Source organism: Aulostomus chinensis, chromosome 19 (genome assembly GCF_037954235.1).
Source record: "Aulostomus chinensis isolate RoL2024-O1b breed Wild chromosome 19, RoL_Achi_v1.0, whole genome shotgun sequence".
Classification (NCBI taxonomy): Eukaryota; Metazoa; Chordata; class Actinopteri; order Syngnathiformes; family Aulostomidae; genus Aulostomus; species Aulostomus chinensis.
The window spans coordinates 18,291,225-18,306,879 of NC_141338.1; the positions used below are offsets into that span (position 1 = coordinate 18,291,225).

The 15,655-nt window shown below is 45.3% G+C and overlaps 2 protein-coding genes across 14 annotated transcripts in view; one reads left to right on the top strand and one right to left on the bottom strand.

Annotated features, from left to right (window-relative positions):
- Nucleotides 1–12,852, bottom strand: part of tsc1b (TSC complex subunit 1b) — a 37,642-nt gene extending 24,790 nt beyond the window's left edge. The window contains exons 1-4 of one of the 10 annotated variants that reach the window (XM_086186416.1): nucleotides 12,441–12,852; nucleotides 10,967–11,102; nucleotides 7,042–7,204; nucleotides 34–255 (exon numbers count right to left, since the gene is read on the bottom strand). In XM_086186416.1, the coding sequence (XP_086042542.1) occupies nucleotides 34–142 (109 nt within the window). In that variant the 5' untranslated portion in view covers nucleotides 143–255; nucleotides 7,042–7,204; nucleotides 10,967–11,102; nucleotides 12,441–12,852. The other 9 variants (XM_086186418.1, XM_086186415.1, XM_086186417.1 and 6 more) reach the window with 9 other exon arrangements.
- Nucleotides 9,382–14,125, top strand: gfi1b (growth factor independent 1B transcription repressor). Of its 4 annotated transcripts, none has more exons than XM_086186423.1 (8): nucleotides 9,382–9,575; nucleotides 9,743–9,764; nucleotides 10,089–10,189; nucleotides 10,421–10,585; nucleotides 10,667–10,881; nucleotides 11,026–11,163; nucleotides 11,985–12,150; nucleotides 13,663–14,125. In XM_086186423.1, the coding sequence occupies exons 3-8, from the start codon at nucleotides 10,096–10,098 to the stop codon at nucleotides 13,839–13,841; spliced, it is 957 nt and encodes a 318-aa protein (XP_086042549.1). In that variant the 5' UTR covers nucleotides 9,382–9,575; nucleotides 9,743–9,764; nucleotides 10,089–10,095; the 3' UTR covers nucleotides 13,842–14,125. The 4 variants fall into 4 exon arrangements, with proteins under 4 accessions (XP_086042549.1, XP_086042552.1, XP_086042548.1 ...); XM_086186426.1 differs by having other exon boundaries at nucleotides 10,424–10,585; XM_086186422.1 differs by having other exon boundaries at nucleotides 9,382–9,764.
- Nucleotides 14,126–15,655: the final 1,530 nt, after the last annotated feature.

The following is a 15,655-nucleotide window of genomic DNA, read 5'->3' on the forward strand; positions in this document are numbered from 1 at the left end:
TAAAACGAGTGACAGAAGAGGAGGGGTCCTCACCGGTGCTGAGTTGCTCGTTGATAAGGCCTCGAATCTCCTCTAGCTGGTGGAGGTCAGAGGTCTCCAGGAGCGGGAGGAGGTCCCCCATGTTGGGCTGCTCCCTGGCCATGGTGGAAGTGCAGGAGGCGGAGGCAGGGTCTCTCTCTCTCTCTCACGGTGTCCGTCCCTTCCTGCCTGGAGGACTCCTGGGGGGCCACCCACCAAAACTGTCTCCAGGCACCTCTGGATCCCAGCAGGGCCAAAGCAGCAACATTTACCTCAGTTAGTCAGCGGCTCAGACGTAGGATTAGTGGTCATGTGATGATACCAGCTCACAACTGGACGAGCAAGTTGAGTCAATGGATTTCTCGGAAACTGTAGAGAATTTTCATGGTTAACAGGAGTCTCTCATCATCAGATCCTGACCGCAGCGCTCCGCTCAGTGTGGGCCGACGCGTTAGGTCATCTGCCACTACAAAACCACGTGCAGCTCCACAAGAAAGTTCATCTAGTTGAGTTTTTTACCAACAACTGGCATTTTACCCTGGCAAAGTCCAAGAAAATTACAGTATTTTTCAATCCAGGGCCTGTTTTTCAGTGTTCTGCCATCAAAATACTTAATGAGGTCCAAAATTATTTTGAATCACTCCAAAATTGAGCAAGAACACTATGAAAGAAAGAAACAACATGACGTCGTTGCCCAGCAACAATCAATCCACTGTATGTGTCTATTTATATGACTGACAGGCTCAGATTGTTATCAGTGTCTGACGGCTTCAGTGGCGTGGTTACACAGGAAGTTACACTGAAACATATCACGGCGTTCGCCTCCGCAAAAGGAATTACTACGAATAAATTATGTCCACAGTTCCAGATGAATATTGAGCTGCTCTCAAGCTGAGTTTGAATGTGATGCTCATCCTTATTGCTCTCAGCAAGATTTGATTTCCACAAAAGAAAACAATTAAAAACATGTATAGTTTTAAAGACCATTTATGGCCACGTCAGCAAGTTTGGGAGGTGCAGCATGAAGTCCCTAGTTCAACGGTTGAAGCTCCACATTAAATGTTTCACAGTGGCGAGACCCTGCCTGAAGTCTAGATGATGTGACTGCGAGGTAAAAGGTGTTGGAGGTTGTTGGCGGGGAGTGTGTGCGGCGGGGATGGCAGGGGCGGAGAGAGCGAGGGGAGACTGTCCTGGAGGTAATCGAGCGCCGATGCACCTGGACGGCTCAGCCAAAGAAACCCTGGGTGACACGCCAGCGAGACGGGACGCTTTGATTATCGGCGATCTGCTTGAGGACTCCACACTGAACCGTGTCTCCACGTCACTGGACGAGTGGATTGATCAGGTCTGCTCTACATGGCTGCGCTGGAGACCTCCTATCATACTGCCAAAATAAAATGGATGAGAAAGTCAGGACCAGAGGGAACATGGGAAACTATCCATGGAGGCAGGAAGTGAGATGTCAGTAACATGTTACAAGATACCCCTGTCTGTCTCTCTGTCTCTGTCTCTCTCTCTCCCTGATTTATGCTCTTCATAACAATCCAAACCAGTCAGCAGCACAAACAGGCTCTTTTAGTGGCAAAAGATGTTGGAATGATGAAAATAATTTTGGTCCATCAACTTTTATTTCTGTGTTTTTTCAAGAAGAAGAAAACAGGGCCCAGGTTGAAACTGACTGGATTTTTCCTCCAACAATGGCTCAGTTGTAATCGAGCGGCCCAGCGAGTCCCGACACCGTGGCGATGATCCTGCATTTTGAAGCTGAAGCACATTTTAGAATTCATCCGTCATTTATTGTGTAATTGACTGCTGTACTTTTCCTCCACTGACAAAAAATAAATGCTATGATTTTCAATCAGATCTGTCCGCATGCTGAGAATGAGCAAGTCAGCGGCAGGGTACAGCTGTGGGCGGGGCTTCTGGAGCTGCACCCCCAGTATGTCCACTTCCTCCCGGTCCTTCAGCATCTAAAATGTTCCCCAACTCACTCAAATCAGGATAAATGGTTGGAAACCACTTGTGGCCTGTTGTATCCACGTAAACGGCTCCACGCTTAACTAGCCTGGACACAACTAACCGTCACGCCTCGACATGCTGCACAGACAGACAGAGCTCTGTTCAGGGACGGAGGAAACATATGCACGGCCTCACAAACACACAAACAACCCCACTTGCAGAAAACGTTGTCATCCATTCAGATTAGTCAGCTGCACCTCATCTGACCCCATCACACTGAAGCAATCGGGCCTGTTTATCACAGTCAGACGAGCGGAATCTGCCTTAGAATGGCCTTTTATGCTCCGGTTGTTCATCGATGCATGTTATGATAGATTCAGGCGAGAGGCGAGCAGAAGAGACCGGGGCAGCCGTGCAGATCAGCAGCATAAATAATCCTGATGGGCAGGTCATTATAGTCAGGTCGTCTGCACCCAGCAGCTTATTCCCTAAGATGAGTGATGAATCAGCACCAGAGACCTCATCAGCTCTTAAGATCTCTCTCCAACGCTCAGGCCACAGCGCTGAGTGCTACAAGTTAATTGGAACCCTAATCCAAGCCGAACGGGTTCTACTCTGAACGTCCAAAGGAGACAACACACAACCAAGAGGCTGGGATTGGGCCTCACATCCACATTCCTTGCGGGAAGAGCCCAGACAACAATATTCTCCAGCTCCTCTCATTCACAACGAGATAAGAAAAACGCTGGGAGACCTCCGCGTCGGTTCATTCACAGAAGTCGCAGCACAACTGGGTCTATGTTGTCAATTAACTGCTCAGTCATGGGTTGGGAGTCGGGTGTGGAAAGTGGATTCAGTTGCGGTTGTTTTTCCAGCGTCTGAGCAACGTCTTGCACGGTCAAGTCAGCGGTGGCACAACCAAGAGCCATCCTCGGTGTGATCTCAAAGGGCTTGGGAAAGCGCAGGAGGACACAAAGAAGCTTTATGCTGTGCTAGCGCTACCATGCACACACTGCAAATTACATTTGGCTGTGTGTTACCAAGAGACCCTCTCTCTCTCTCTCCTGCGTGAATATTTTAAAAACAATTTCACACAAGTGACAAACAGCCAGCCGGTGTGAAGAGGAGAGAGGATCTTTATCAAGCCGACAGCAGGAGGTGAAAGGACACTCATCACACGCGAGGTGGAGTTCAGGATTGCAACTTTCACTGTCGAGTCCATAAAATATCACAAATGTTGTAAACGCATTACGGCTCAGCGTGACACGCTAGGCTGTCCAACCCCAATCTATTTGAATCCAAATAACAGAACAGAGAACTCGGTGCATCTAAGAAGCGGCCACCAGAGATTACTTCATGTTTTCACTCGGTCAAAGGTGATCGAGCGACGATAAAGGATAGAAGTATTATAAGTAATTATCCTTCAGCAGATTGTTGACTCAAACAGACTCATTTCAGCAACGCGAGGGTGTGAGTCCACACATCATACACCGTCGCCTCTCGACATTAGTAGTAAAATACACATCAATAACCGCAAACAGCAAAATTTAAATTGACACATCAATCATGGCTATTAAAAGATGTCCTGTTATACTTGTGTTTTTAAAATATCCCCTACAAATACATGTTTGACTTAAACATAAATGTATAAATGTGTTCAACTGTACGGTATATTTATGTTACAGCAGCAAAACACAGAAGTCATACTTGAATGACGCTAGGAGTTTTTTGTTTTATATTCTGCTTAAGTCATAACTGCTCAGCTAATAACGGACATATTTCCCACTGGAAAAAAAAAAATCCAAACAAATCTAAATGACAAATTTGTGGCCTCGAGTTCAGAATTCCCACCAATAATATTCCCCTCTGTATCGAACATGTACTCCTTATTACTCATTGAATGAAAGCAGATGCATTTAAGTAACTGAAAGCTATGAGATTGGTTTTAATTTCATCTCTTGCTGTGTTGGAGGATGTTGGACCCCTGGCTTCAACCTTTCTAAAATCCTGGCCGAGTCACTGCTTCTATCATAAATACGAACCTACACATGTGGGACTACAAGTAAAGGAGCCCGTGGTAACAGACTTATCACTTATAGACTGGATCGTTGAGGGGGTCACTCTTACATCAAACAGCAGCCAGACCGCCTGCTGCAGAAAGATGCACGAAATATGATAAAGGAGACAAAAAGGTTGCAGTTGCGGGCATGAATGAGAGCAGTGCAGAGGCCGGACAGGCTGAGGACCGGCCGGCTGCTGCGGTGTGTGTGTGCGTGGACTGACCGCTGCCTGCTGCTGTCTGGCGTAAACAACTCGCAGAGAACAATGGCCAGGGTTGGGTTGACTTTATCCGATTATACAAATATGTAGCCATCCTTTCCTTGGCAAACCGGCCACCGCCTCTAACCCGCCATGAAACGCAGATAACATCTCGACGAAATGTTCACAGCATCGGCGTCAGCTACAATCCATCACTGGGTCTTTACAAAAACAAGTCAGTCCCACCGCCGAGAGCTAACGTTAGCTGGGTGCAGCGACCAACACTCGGTCGGGGGGGAATCTTGCCTGTCAGCCGCGTCAAACCAGGGGAGAAGCGAGTCACGCAGCGAGTCTGTAGTAAAACAACTCCCGTGCGTTCAGATCCGCAGTGAGAAACACAGATTAAATGTGAATATCGGGTCCTGTTTACCTGTTAGAGTAGCAGCACTCCACAGGGCGCCGCCATCTTGAACACCTCACAGCCCATCCCACCACAGTCAGCATCCGCTGTCAGGCTGCATGCAAACTAATCCCATAAATCCGCCTACAAGTTATCTCCGTAACACCTCAACTCGTTGACACAAACAAGGTCGAAATTAAAAACGTGAACGCATCGACTAGCACGGAAGTCTTGTTTGAGCTCCGCTCCACCAAGTAACTCGCCGACACAGTTTGCACCGGCGCGTACTCACTTGGCGGAAGAATTAAGTTCGGGTAATATGGTTTCGCGTGACCCACATGTAGAGTGCGCACGCGCAAATACTTCGCTCTGACCAGGTAGTTGAGAGCTCAGGAATTACGGAAGCTAAATACTGCCAAGAAACAGACTCACCTGCAAGTTGCAACAGACGAAAAGACAATTATTTCCTGTCAAATCCATCAGTTACTACGTCAAAACTCTGTATTATTGACCTCAAAGGCAAAATGATAGCATACTAAATTAAAATTTAGACTTTTCTTCCGGGTAAACTCACAGCGAGGACATGGCTGCATTCAAGCCAAAGTGATTTGCTTCGATTTTGATTTCTGGCCACTTTGCTCTTCCCCTGAACTCTAAAAGCCCTAAGTGGTTTTCAAGGTAAAATGAACTCTTCATCCAGCAAGCAGCTCCAAACGGTAACCAAGCAGACATCTAAAATGGCTCTTCTATGCGGCTCAGAGAGGTCGGAGAACCACATGACTTCTCTCAGTTGTTGTTTATGTTATGTTATACATATGTATATATAGATTTGTATGTTGTTATTCATGTTATGTTATATATATGTATATCAATTTGTTGTTCATGTCCCATAAAACATGTTAAAAATAATGGTCCTTGAAGTTTACATGTGTTTTTCCTATTCTTTTTATAGAGACACCTTTGAAAAAATGTTTCGCCCTGCAGGAATGAGGACCCATATGTGGTAAATCCATTGATTTTGATTTCCAAAATAAAAACTGAATACTTTTTTTTTTTTAAATATAACAAAAGTAAAAAAAAAGTCTTGTGGTGTCCTGCAACGACGTGCTGAAATCCTGGCAATGGATAAAATCTCTTGATAATTGTACGGAAAGAATTCTTCTCCTGTCTGAAATCTGACAATCTTACAACCCGGATGGCGAGATTCTCTGATAGAAGAAGAAGAAGAAGAAGAAGAAGAAGAAGAAGAAGAAGAAGAAGAAGAAGAAGGAGCTTCAAACCAAATGGATGGAAATGTAATTGTGCTGTTTTCACCATGAATTTGAAAAATTGGATTGAAAAGTACATACATTAGTTTCTGTCTACTTATTTGCAGAAATTTGCTGTAATTTCAAAAACAAAAATAATCCAAAACACAGGTGGAAGTAACAGAGGATGAAAAGAGAGGTGATGAGGATGAATGGAAAGTGAAAAGCGGAGCAGCGGAAACAGACACGCAAGAAAGGCAACCTGCTAAATCACCAAGTCAATCATCGTGATGCGATCCTGAGTTGTGTTTTGTCATTTCCACCTGTACTGCCCATGTCATTCACCACCCCCCCCCCCCCCCCAAAAAATGCCGTTTAAACATTTGGGGGAGTGTAGTAGAGGGATGCATCTAAAGAGCTGAACAAATTCATCATGGAACCCATGTCAATCATCAGCTGATCTGATAAAACACAAACGACACGACAAACACAGAGGGCTGCGTCTCTTTCCTCTGTCTATGTTTGCTATTCACTTAACCAACTGACATCTGTCACTGATGCCATCGCCATCGCCAGAATCGCGTGTGGTGTTGACCTGAACGTTCTCCTCGGTCTCGACGGCTCATGTCCAACTCTCCAAGGAGACCTGACAGATGCAGGACGTCTGGTTTACCAGCGACGAGCAACACCAGCTCCAGGAGAGCTAGAGTTACTACGTCCTGGCTGAATGTCTCAGAAGTACAACCCTTTCACAGTGACTTTGACCCCTGACCACCAACGTTTTGCCGGGTCGTCCTTGAGTCCCTGTGGTTGTTTTTATACAAAATTTCAATAAATTTCCTGAAGGTGCTCCTGAGATGCTGCGTTAACAAGAATATTTCCCAAGAGGGGGCAGGGACTTTGACCTTTGACCACCAAAACCTTTTCAGTCCATCCCAGTGAACACTTCAGCCCAAGTTGACATCAATCCAAAGCGGCGTTCCAGATGCAGGCTGTTACTGAGAGTGAGAAGGACAAGCAGACAACCCAAAGCACGACGCCTCAGCTCCAGCTTTCGTTCTGACTTGGATCTCTGGCTTTGTTCTCAGAGTTCTCTCTCTGATCTTACGCAGGATCACACGACGGGACACTCAAGCACAAAGTGAAAATTTTAACCACCTCTCGGATCAGGATGACCTTCAACCAGGTTTGATTGAAACGTCGTCACCAAGGCAACGCTGAGGTAATCGGGAGGAGGGAAGCTGTGATTCGAGGTTCTTTCACTCATCAGAAGAAACCCAGACCGAGATTGAGGCGTGCACTCCGCTGAGCTGCAGTTCTGCTGAAAGAACGACAAAGAAATCAAACATCAGGTTTGTAGCAAGTAACCGGCATCATTGTGTGGGAAATCTGACGAGAATATTGGTGAATTTAAAATATTTTCACACACCCACTTGGAAGGAAGTAGAACTGACGAACATTCCAACTGAAGTTTGTTGTTGCAAACGTTTCTGAGTTGACATCTTATTTCCAGGAAGGTGATGTCGTCCTTCATTAAACTACAAGAAATTATTGTTTCCACTTTTGCTATTTTTAACATTTTATTTTAGTCATTTATTTTGTTGGCCTTTTTTTTTCCTCTCACAGGCTCCCATACCATCAACATCCTCCTTTATACAAAGTTCCATCCATCCATCCATTTTCTGTACCGCTTATCTGTTAAGGGTCGGGGGGGTGGGTGGAGCCTATCCCAGCTGACAGTGGGTGAGAGGCCGGTTCACCCTGGACGGGTCACCAGTTCATCTCAGGGCCATCAGGAGCAATTAGGGGTTCAGTATCTTGATCAAGGACACTTGGACATGGTCACCGGAGGAAGTGAGGATCGAACCAGCGACCCTTCGGTTGCCAGACGGCCACTCCACCTCTGAGCCGTGTTGTTACACAAATTGTTCTGATGAATTTAAACGACTGATTTCTGTTCTGGCTCAAATTTGAGCTCAGCTTCAAAGACATGAGCACATGAGAAAGACAGGAAGGAAATCACAGTGCCGCGCAGGAATCTTAAAAATAACAGTCACCATGATAAACGATCGGCATTGAACATGAGAACAAACTGAGCTCAAGCTTGTTGATGGAATGTCAACTCCCCAAACACAGCTCATCGTCCGTGCAGGAACAGCAGTGGTGGATGGCGGGTCACTTCCTGGTTCCTGGGACCATCTCAACTAAATCTCAACTTCAATTCAAAGGCAGAGGACACACACCTCCATGCTGCCATCATGCTGGTCGCACAAAGTGAAGTTTCAGATCCAACACTGACAACAGCCTCATCGTGGGCTTCTTTCATTCAGTTTGACAAAACTGTTCATTCTAGTCCTCCATATACCCATCGTGGTTCTGTTCGGGCCCATCACATAATTTGGTCTTAAGTTGTAATATAATATAATATAATATATCATATCATATAATCGCCATTTATTACTTATCAACATTGTCCACTAGATGTCGCACTTGTACTCTTTTTTGCGTGAGTGTGTTGAGTTTGACAGTCTCTCCCACTGCAGTGAAACGGACGCCCTGCACCTTCCCTACAAGGTGACGTATTGAAAGGTTTGGTTTGACCTGCAATCCAGAACTCTAAAGAATTTAATTTCACAGAAAATAGAAACAGAGAAAAAACAGGAATTCATGGACGCAGGCGGAAGATGTTTGACCTCTTTTGTTCGAAAAGAAAAACGGATCCACTTCATGCGCCGACAAAATAGTTTTTTTAACAATTGAATCATTTCATAAAATGAATAAAATCAATCAATTAACACTCGATTCCCACTCTAGCTTCATCATAATTCCTGATGTTTTGGCACAGATGTGCGCTTTGCTCTTCATTTGCTACCAGGCTTTCAAAAAAAAAAAAATCCTTTGTTTTTCAGAGCCACTTGCTGCCTTGTTTTAAATCCTCTCCCCCGCGAGCGTTTCCTCCCTCTCACAAATTCTCGATTTCATGTTTGAGAGGTTCAAGAACATTTAGCTTAAAACAATATTGAACTTATTCCAGTCGGAACCCGGGCCGCGGACCTGAGTGACACCGAAGCATCCTGCAGAAATCTGTCACGACTGATTATCTGCGCTGCATTCTTCGGTAAACAGACGAAGAGAGTCAACAGCGCTAATCTCCCGGACTGGTTTGGTGTGTGTATCTTTGGAGGTGCTACACTCTCATATGATCTTTGCTTGGGTTTTTTTTTTTTTTTTTTTTTTTTAAATCTTGCACACAACAAAGTCATGCACAGCTGTTGTTAAATCCTGTAAGTCAAACACTGACATGGGAAGCCATTTAATCGGATTTTTTTTAATTTTATTTTTTTCAAATTGAGAAATCGATGATGTTGAAATGTAATATCGGCAGATGACGTGGCTTATTGGTTTGGTTGAATTTGGCCCCAGAGGCACCGACGCACGCCTGACTCATCCTCCCCACCTCCCCGCCGTGTTTAACTTGCTCATTAGCGGTTATTCTTCACCCCAACCCCCCTTCCCCCACACACCCCCACCCCCCGGGAGCGCCGGTGGTGTGTGTAACTGTCCCAGGGACCGCGAGGGCCTTACGCAAATTCCCACCTGCAGCTCGGCCTTTTGATTGGTTGAAACCACAGTCAGATTCCCAAAATTATCTGATTGAAAATCAGGGAGGGGAGAAAAAGACAGAGCAACAAGTGCGATGCCTCTACACTGCTTTGCTTTTTCTGACGTTTAGGGAAGGATTTTCACTCCCACCGTCGAGCTCTTTGACTTAAAAAAAAATTAACTGACAAAAAAAGCAAGGAAGTACTTTTTTTAATTATTTTTTTCCCTTCTTTTTTTTCTCTCCATATATTTAAAGACGGGAACTCCTTCAGGTAACGGTGAGTAGAGTCGAAACTTGCCAGTGGAAAAATTTAGATCGTTACGAAATATTCTTTTGAGACTGTTTAAAAGCCTCTTTTATTTTGACACTTATACAGTAAAAAAAAATAAAATAAATACTTGTAGTAAACATGCGTGAACGCGCGGGAGCCCACGCATGTGAATATGAAAATTACGCCGTCATAAAAACCTAAAGTAAAGCAAAACTAATATAAAGTATTTTGTTTTACCCATTTGAAATTGCACTTTATTTATTTTTAACCATTATTGAGTTGTTGTTGTTTTTTTTAAATTATTTTATTTTCCTGACGACGTCTCTGTAGGAGCAACATGCCCCGATCGTTTCTGGTGAAAAACAAAAGGTGCTCGTCTTTTAACGTGCACAGGTCGCATGAGCAGGAGCCGGACGCCGTCGCAGGTGCAGGTGAGACCGAACACTGCCGAACCACCCAGCAGCTTCAGTTCTCCAAACTGTATCGGTGGAACTGACAGTTTGGCGAGAATTTAGAGTCACGTTGAAATGGAAAGACGTAAAACTCGATTTATTCATGTGGAATTTAATGATTTTTTTTGGGGGGGGGGGTAAATCGTAAAGAGGAAGAACAAGCAACGTAACTGCTGCTGAATCGATCTCACTTGTATTTATTTGGGGTAGCAGGAGTCCCAGCAGACCCTCCAGAGCGGCCTGGGTCTGAGCCGCCTCAGTCCCCCCAGGACCTCTGCTCATTTGAAAAGGAGGCCGAGTCTGAGGGCCCCTTACCTGCTCACCCAGAGGCCACCGGATCCCCAGCGGGCCCCACACAGCCATTCTTCCTGACTGGTGAGCTGCTGGTGCTAATGCTGCAACCTTCCCAGTAGCGTGTGGTCCTTGTTGATGTACTTGGTTGTTCCGTCTCCCCAGAACCGTCTCTGGCAGAGTTCCCTCCTTACTACAAGCCCACCTATGCCTGGGAGTCTTCCTCCTATCAGCTGAGCTTCAGCCCAGCGGTGCTGCAGCACGCCACCACGCTTTACAACACCCACATCAGCCGCAGTCCTCAGCGTCAGCAGCCTCTGGACTGCAGCACCCACTACTCCCCCAGCTCCAACACCTACCACTGCATCACCTGTGACAAGGTGAGCAACACCTGCCTGTGCCGCCTCTGCGCGTCTCTTTCCCCACAGCGGCTTCACGCCAAGAAGACTTCCCCTCCAAACGTACATTTGTAGAGCGTCTCCTTGTCGTCGGCCGCCTCAGCTGATGGACTCACTCTGCTGCAGGTGTTCTCCACGCCCCACGGCCTGGAGGTTCACGTCAGGAGGTCCCACAGTGGAACGCGACCCTTCGGCTGCAGCATCTGCAGGAAAACATTCGGCCACGCTGTCAGTCTAGAGCAACACATGAATGTCCACTCTCAGGTAATCAGCAGCAAACGCTGCTCTGTTCATAAAACATTGTCAGATACTTGATGGCACCGAATCCTACAATCCCCACAATGCAACTCATCTACCTGGTAGATCCCTCTTCTGATTTTACTAAATCCTGACATGGCTATTTTTGTTTTTTATTTTTCAGGTGGTTTTAATATCAGCAGGTCCTGGCTTATCATAGATAGGACGGTCTCGTGTGCTGATAGGATTTTTTCCCTTTTTTTTTAAAACCAACTAACTAACTGGTCACTTCATTCAGAACAAAAGACACTTGCGATCGTTTGCAATCATTAAATCATCGGAGAAGTTTCTTATTTCAGAGCACTGACGTCATTTCCTCAATTTGTGGTTCTTTTTAAACTTGAACACGAAGCCTGCCTCCGTTACGTATCTTGTGACGTATCAAACGTTTTACGCCCTAATATCGGTGTGTAATATGCGTCATTGATAAAACAAAACAATAAAAGTTGTTAAAAAAGAATGTTGCTCCCACATATCGGCATCTGCATCCTCATCGCCAGTGTAGCAAACAAACCCTGTCCGTCAGGGTCCTAGTTTTTGTAGCACAACTGAAAACAAAGAACTAGCCTGGAAAAAGAGGGTCTCTCCTGCGTGCATATCGCTCGTGTTCTGGAGCTTTCTGTTTAATCACGTGATCTTTTTGCGTGCTCTCGGCACTTTGAGAGCTTGAACTTGAATTAGAGCGTTACAAAAATAAGACCTTTCGAGGCGTGACTTCGCATGCCCCACTGTCAGATGTGCACCCTTCATCTGCACCGTGCGTGACTGTGTTTTCTGTCTTCCACCAGGAAAAAACGTTTGAGTGTAAGATGTGCGGGAAGTCATTCAAGCGCTCCTCCACGCTCTCCACTCACCTGCTCATCCACTCGGACACCAGGCCGTACCCCTGCCAGTACTGCGGCAAGAGGTTCCACCAGAAGTCTGATATGAAGAAACACACCTACATCCACACCGGTGTGTAGCTTCTTTGACATATTCAGAAGAACACGGCAAACACGCTCATTGTCATTTATTTTAAGAGCCAGACGAGCACATAGATCCTCTCCACCAGAGCCCCGGGGCTCCACCGCACGGCTGACTGCTAGTTAGCTTAGCTGCTATGAATGCCTACTCAAAAGTAGTCAAATACACTTTTTTTTTCTTCTCAAAATGGTCTTTGCCTGCATGAATAGAGCCGGAATTGTACTTAACGTTCAACGTTATAAAACTTAATTTTATCCAACGAATACCTGGAACTACTTCACCTGCCTCCACTTCCCATCCTGGCTCCCAGAGTCTGCGGTTCTTCCTCTGTATTTTCTGGTCTAATTAGATCAGGATCAGGTTTGTAGTTTGTCTAGAACCGACCCCCCTCGTCCTTCCTTACGGATTTCGACCATGCTTAGTAGCAGCAGTTGCCCTTTTAGTTGTCAACAAACATTTTGTTTTGTTAACTGAAGTTACAATGAAACTTTAGAGGCGCTGCGTCAAATCACTGAACCCAGTCAGGAAAGTAGTTCCGGCTATGTATCTGACCGTAACAACAATATCTCCGAATTTTCAACATTTCTTTTGTTTTTTACAGTGAATGTAAAGCACAACCTCAGTTCCACTGATGCAGGTAAATTCTGCTTTGGAGGAAAGTGTATGAAACGACTTTGGAGACTGTTTTCTCTCATGTCCTATGCTAGCATTCATAGCAGCTAAGCTAGCCAGCAGTCAGCTGTGCGATGGGCGCCATGATCTCTGCACAGGTGCGACCTGTCAGAGAGGAAGAAAGGGGATCCATTAACGTATTCCGTTTGTACTGAGAATTTGTTTTCCGTGGACAAAAGTGGCAAATGGAACGCACCCTGATGTCGGAGTTCCTACTGGTCAATTCCATAAACCAAAGAGAACCCCAAGTTCACAAGCAAAGATGGCTGCTCCGTGCATCAGTCGGGTGAAGGCTTTGAACATTCCCAGACTTTGAGCACTGTTATGGCGAACGCTGTCACATTAATGTGTGCCGTTACTGTGCTCACTGAGCTGTTTATGTTTTATCTGTAGGCCTGTTGCTAGGAAGTTTAGATAACCCTTTACTTATAGAATAAAAAATGAAATTCCTCTGGCTGGGATCATGAAGTTTCCAGGTCCACAGAGGAAGTGTTTCCAGGAGTAACATAACTGCTGATAAATCAGAAAAAAAAAACCATAAACAAATGAGATGGATTTGCATATCTGGTTTTCCTGCTTCACAAAGAGCTCCGTGAAAAGGAACTGTATGCAGTTGGAGTTTGTAGCCAATAAATGTTTGACAAATCTGAACAATGGTGTGATTCTGGACCCACAGTCGAGCCTCCTGCTGCCGTTTTAGTTCAGGATGATTAACCAGATTTTTCCAGCTGCACCACCTTTTAATTAAATCATTTTGAACCCATCTGAGATGTACGTGTTGCCAGTCTGATCTGTGTGTGTGTGTGTGTGGGTGTTTGTTTGATTCCGCAGGTGAAAAACCCCACAAATGTCAGGTGTGTGGTAAAGCATTCAGCCAGAGCTCCAACCTGATCACCCACAGCAGGAAACACACGGGCTTCAAGCCGTTTGGATGTGATATTTGTTCCAAGGGCTTCCAGCGCAAGGTGGATCTCCGCAGGCACCACGAGAGCCAGCACGGCGTGAAGTGAAGCGAAGCGCCGCTGTAGCGAGCGCTCGTATGGTTGCGAACGGAAGGTTAATATGAGGATTATCAGGAGGACTGGTGTACATATTGGATGGCTGTTACAAGAATGAGGAAGTTCTGAAGAAATGAAGCCACCGATTAGAATAAATTAATATATAAGAGGTTGTCTTCCCTAAAGACGCATGGGACATTTGCCGTTTTTATTTTAAAATATGACTTTTAATGCATTTAATATGTATTTGAGTGTGTTATGATGACCGTTTTACTGAATTAAAGACTGATCTGAGCCGGAAAGCTGCGGTTGTTCTTTTCTGTTACCTGCAGGGTAAAATACACTCCCACTGTTTGCTAGTAAAATGAGATGGTGAGTACTGTAAACACCCCTTTTCCTCCTTGCTTGTCTCTTGTGGGACAGACATAACTTATAAAGGAGAGAGGCCAGGGGGGTGTTTGCTTCTGGGGAAGCAGTTAAGAGACAGTGTAGATCCTCTCAGTTTATTTCGTACTCTGAAGTTTTAATCTTTAATCTCAGTGGGAAATCAGAATTGCACAAACTGTCAGGCAGACTGTGAACTTCAGCCACACACTCTTGAAGACATCCAGTAGTTGATTGGGTTTCCCGCAGCACTGAATGGGATTACTGTGGAAAAGGGATTGATTATACAGTCAACCGTCGCCACACCCAGGCAGCCGGTTGGATTTACTTTTAACAAACACACAGCGGCTCTGAGGAAGGCTCACCACCCTCCTCAAACAGTTCACACATTAAGATGCTCGGGGCAAATCACATCATCTCCTGGGGTTGTTTAATCTGACACACACTGGATTAGATCAACTGCTGATAGCACATTTTTACAGCATTGTGGAATTTAATCTGTGTGTTGAAGATGGAAACTTCTAAGCCTCAGTAGAAAAAATAAAAAGGGCCCAGGTACTGTCCACCATCCCCACAGGTGACTGAAGCATACAGACACTGCACGCACATGCACACGCGCGCGCACGCACACAGACACAGACACAGACACACACTTTTTATTTTAAAGGAATATTCCCGTATTTGGGGAAATAGATTGGACATCCTTCCCAGAGCCAGACTAGAAATGGATACCTTTCCCTCCTCTGTGCTGACTTTGACAGCTGAGACCCACAGAGCGCCAGTTAGCTTAGCTCAATGAATGGTAATGGATGGGCAGGCTAGCATACCTCTGCCAACGGACGTCAATTACAAACTCAGATAACTTAATTAATCCCACACGAGGGGCAATTTATGTGTGGCTTTCCAGTCACAAAACCCTTTTATCCATAAGTCTTTACCTGTATTAATGTAACTACGTTTGTGCGCAGCATTCCTTATGAAATACACATGCATGTACACCTCAACAGCTAACGAATCAAAACGCATGCTGGTGACCACAAGAGTGACTTCTGCCATTAATCATGGCCAGTTCTGTAAACTTGGGTGAGGAGGATTAGTGCCAGACCAACCATGACTCTAATCTGTTTGGTGATTTTTGACAGAGCTATGCTAACACGTCCAACAGCAGTCAGCCGGTCTCTGTGGATCCCTGATGCTGCACCGAGCAAAGGAGCGTATGTCTTCTTGTCTGCATCTGTCATGGATGGCAAATAAGTGTATTTCCCAAAAACATGGGGTGTTCCTTTAAAGTCAATTTCAATTGTTAGATTTTAGAAAAAGATCAGTATCAGTATTATTTTAATCGGTTTTAGATTTTATTTGATGTCTGAAATCATCTTGTTAACCCTCAGAGGTCCCGAGCTGCACCTGATTTAGATGTTCAGTCACAGAGAATCAACAAT

What these genes read in the sequence shown, in the direction of transcription:
- gfi1b (XM_086186422.1), top strand. Translation starts at nt 10,096, where the DNA reads ATGCCCCGATCGTTTCTGGTGAAAAACAAAAGGTGCTCGTCTTTTAAC. An exon ending in ACAGCCATTCTTCCTGACTG is followed by an intron (nt 10,586 to 10,666) that starts GTGAGCTGCTGG and finishes CCGTCTCCCCAG; the next exon opens with AACCGTCTCTGGCAGAGTTC. An exon ending in ACACACCTACATCCACACCG is followed by an intron (nt 12,151 to 13,662) that starts GTGTGTAGCTTC and finishes TTGATTCCGCAG; the next exon opens with GTGAAAAACCCCACAAATGT.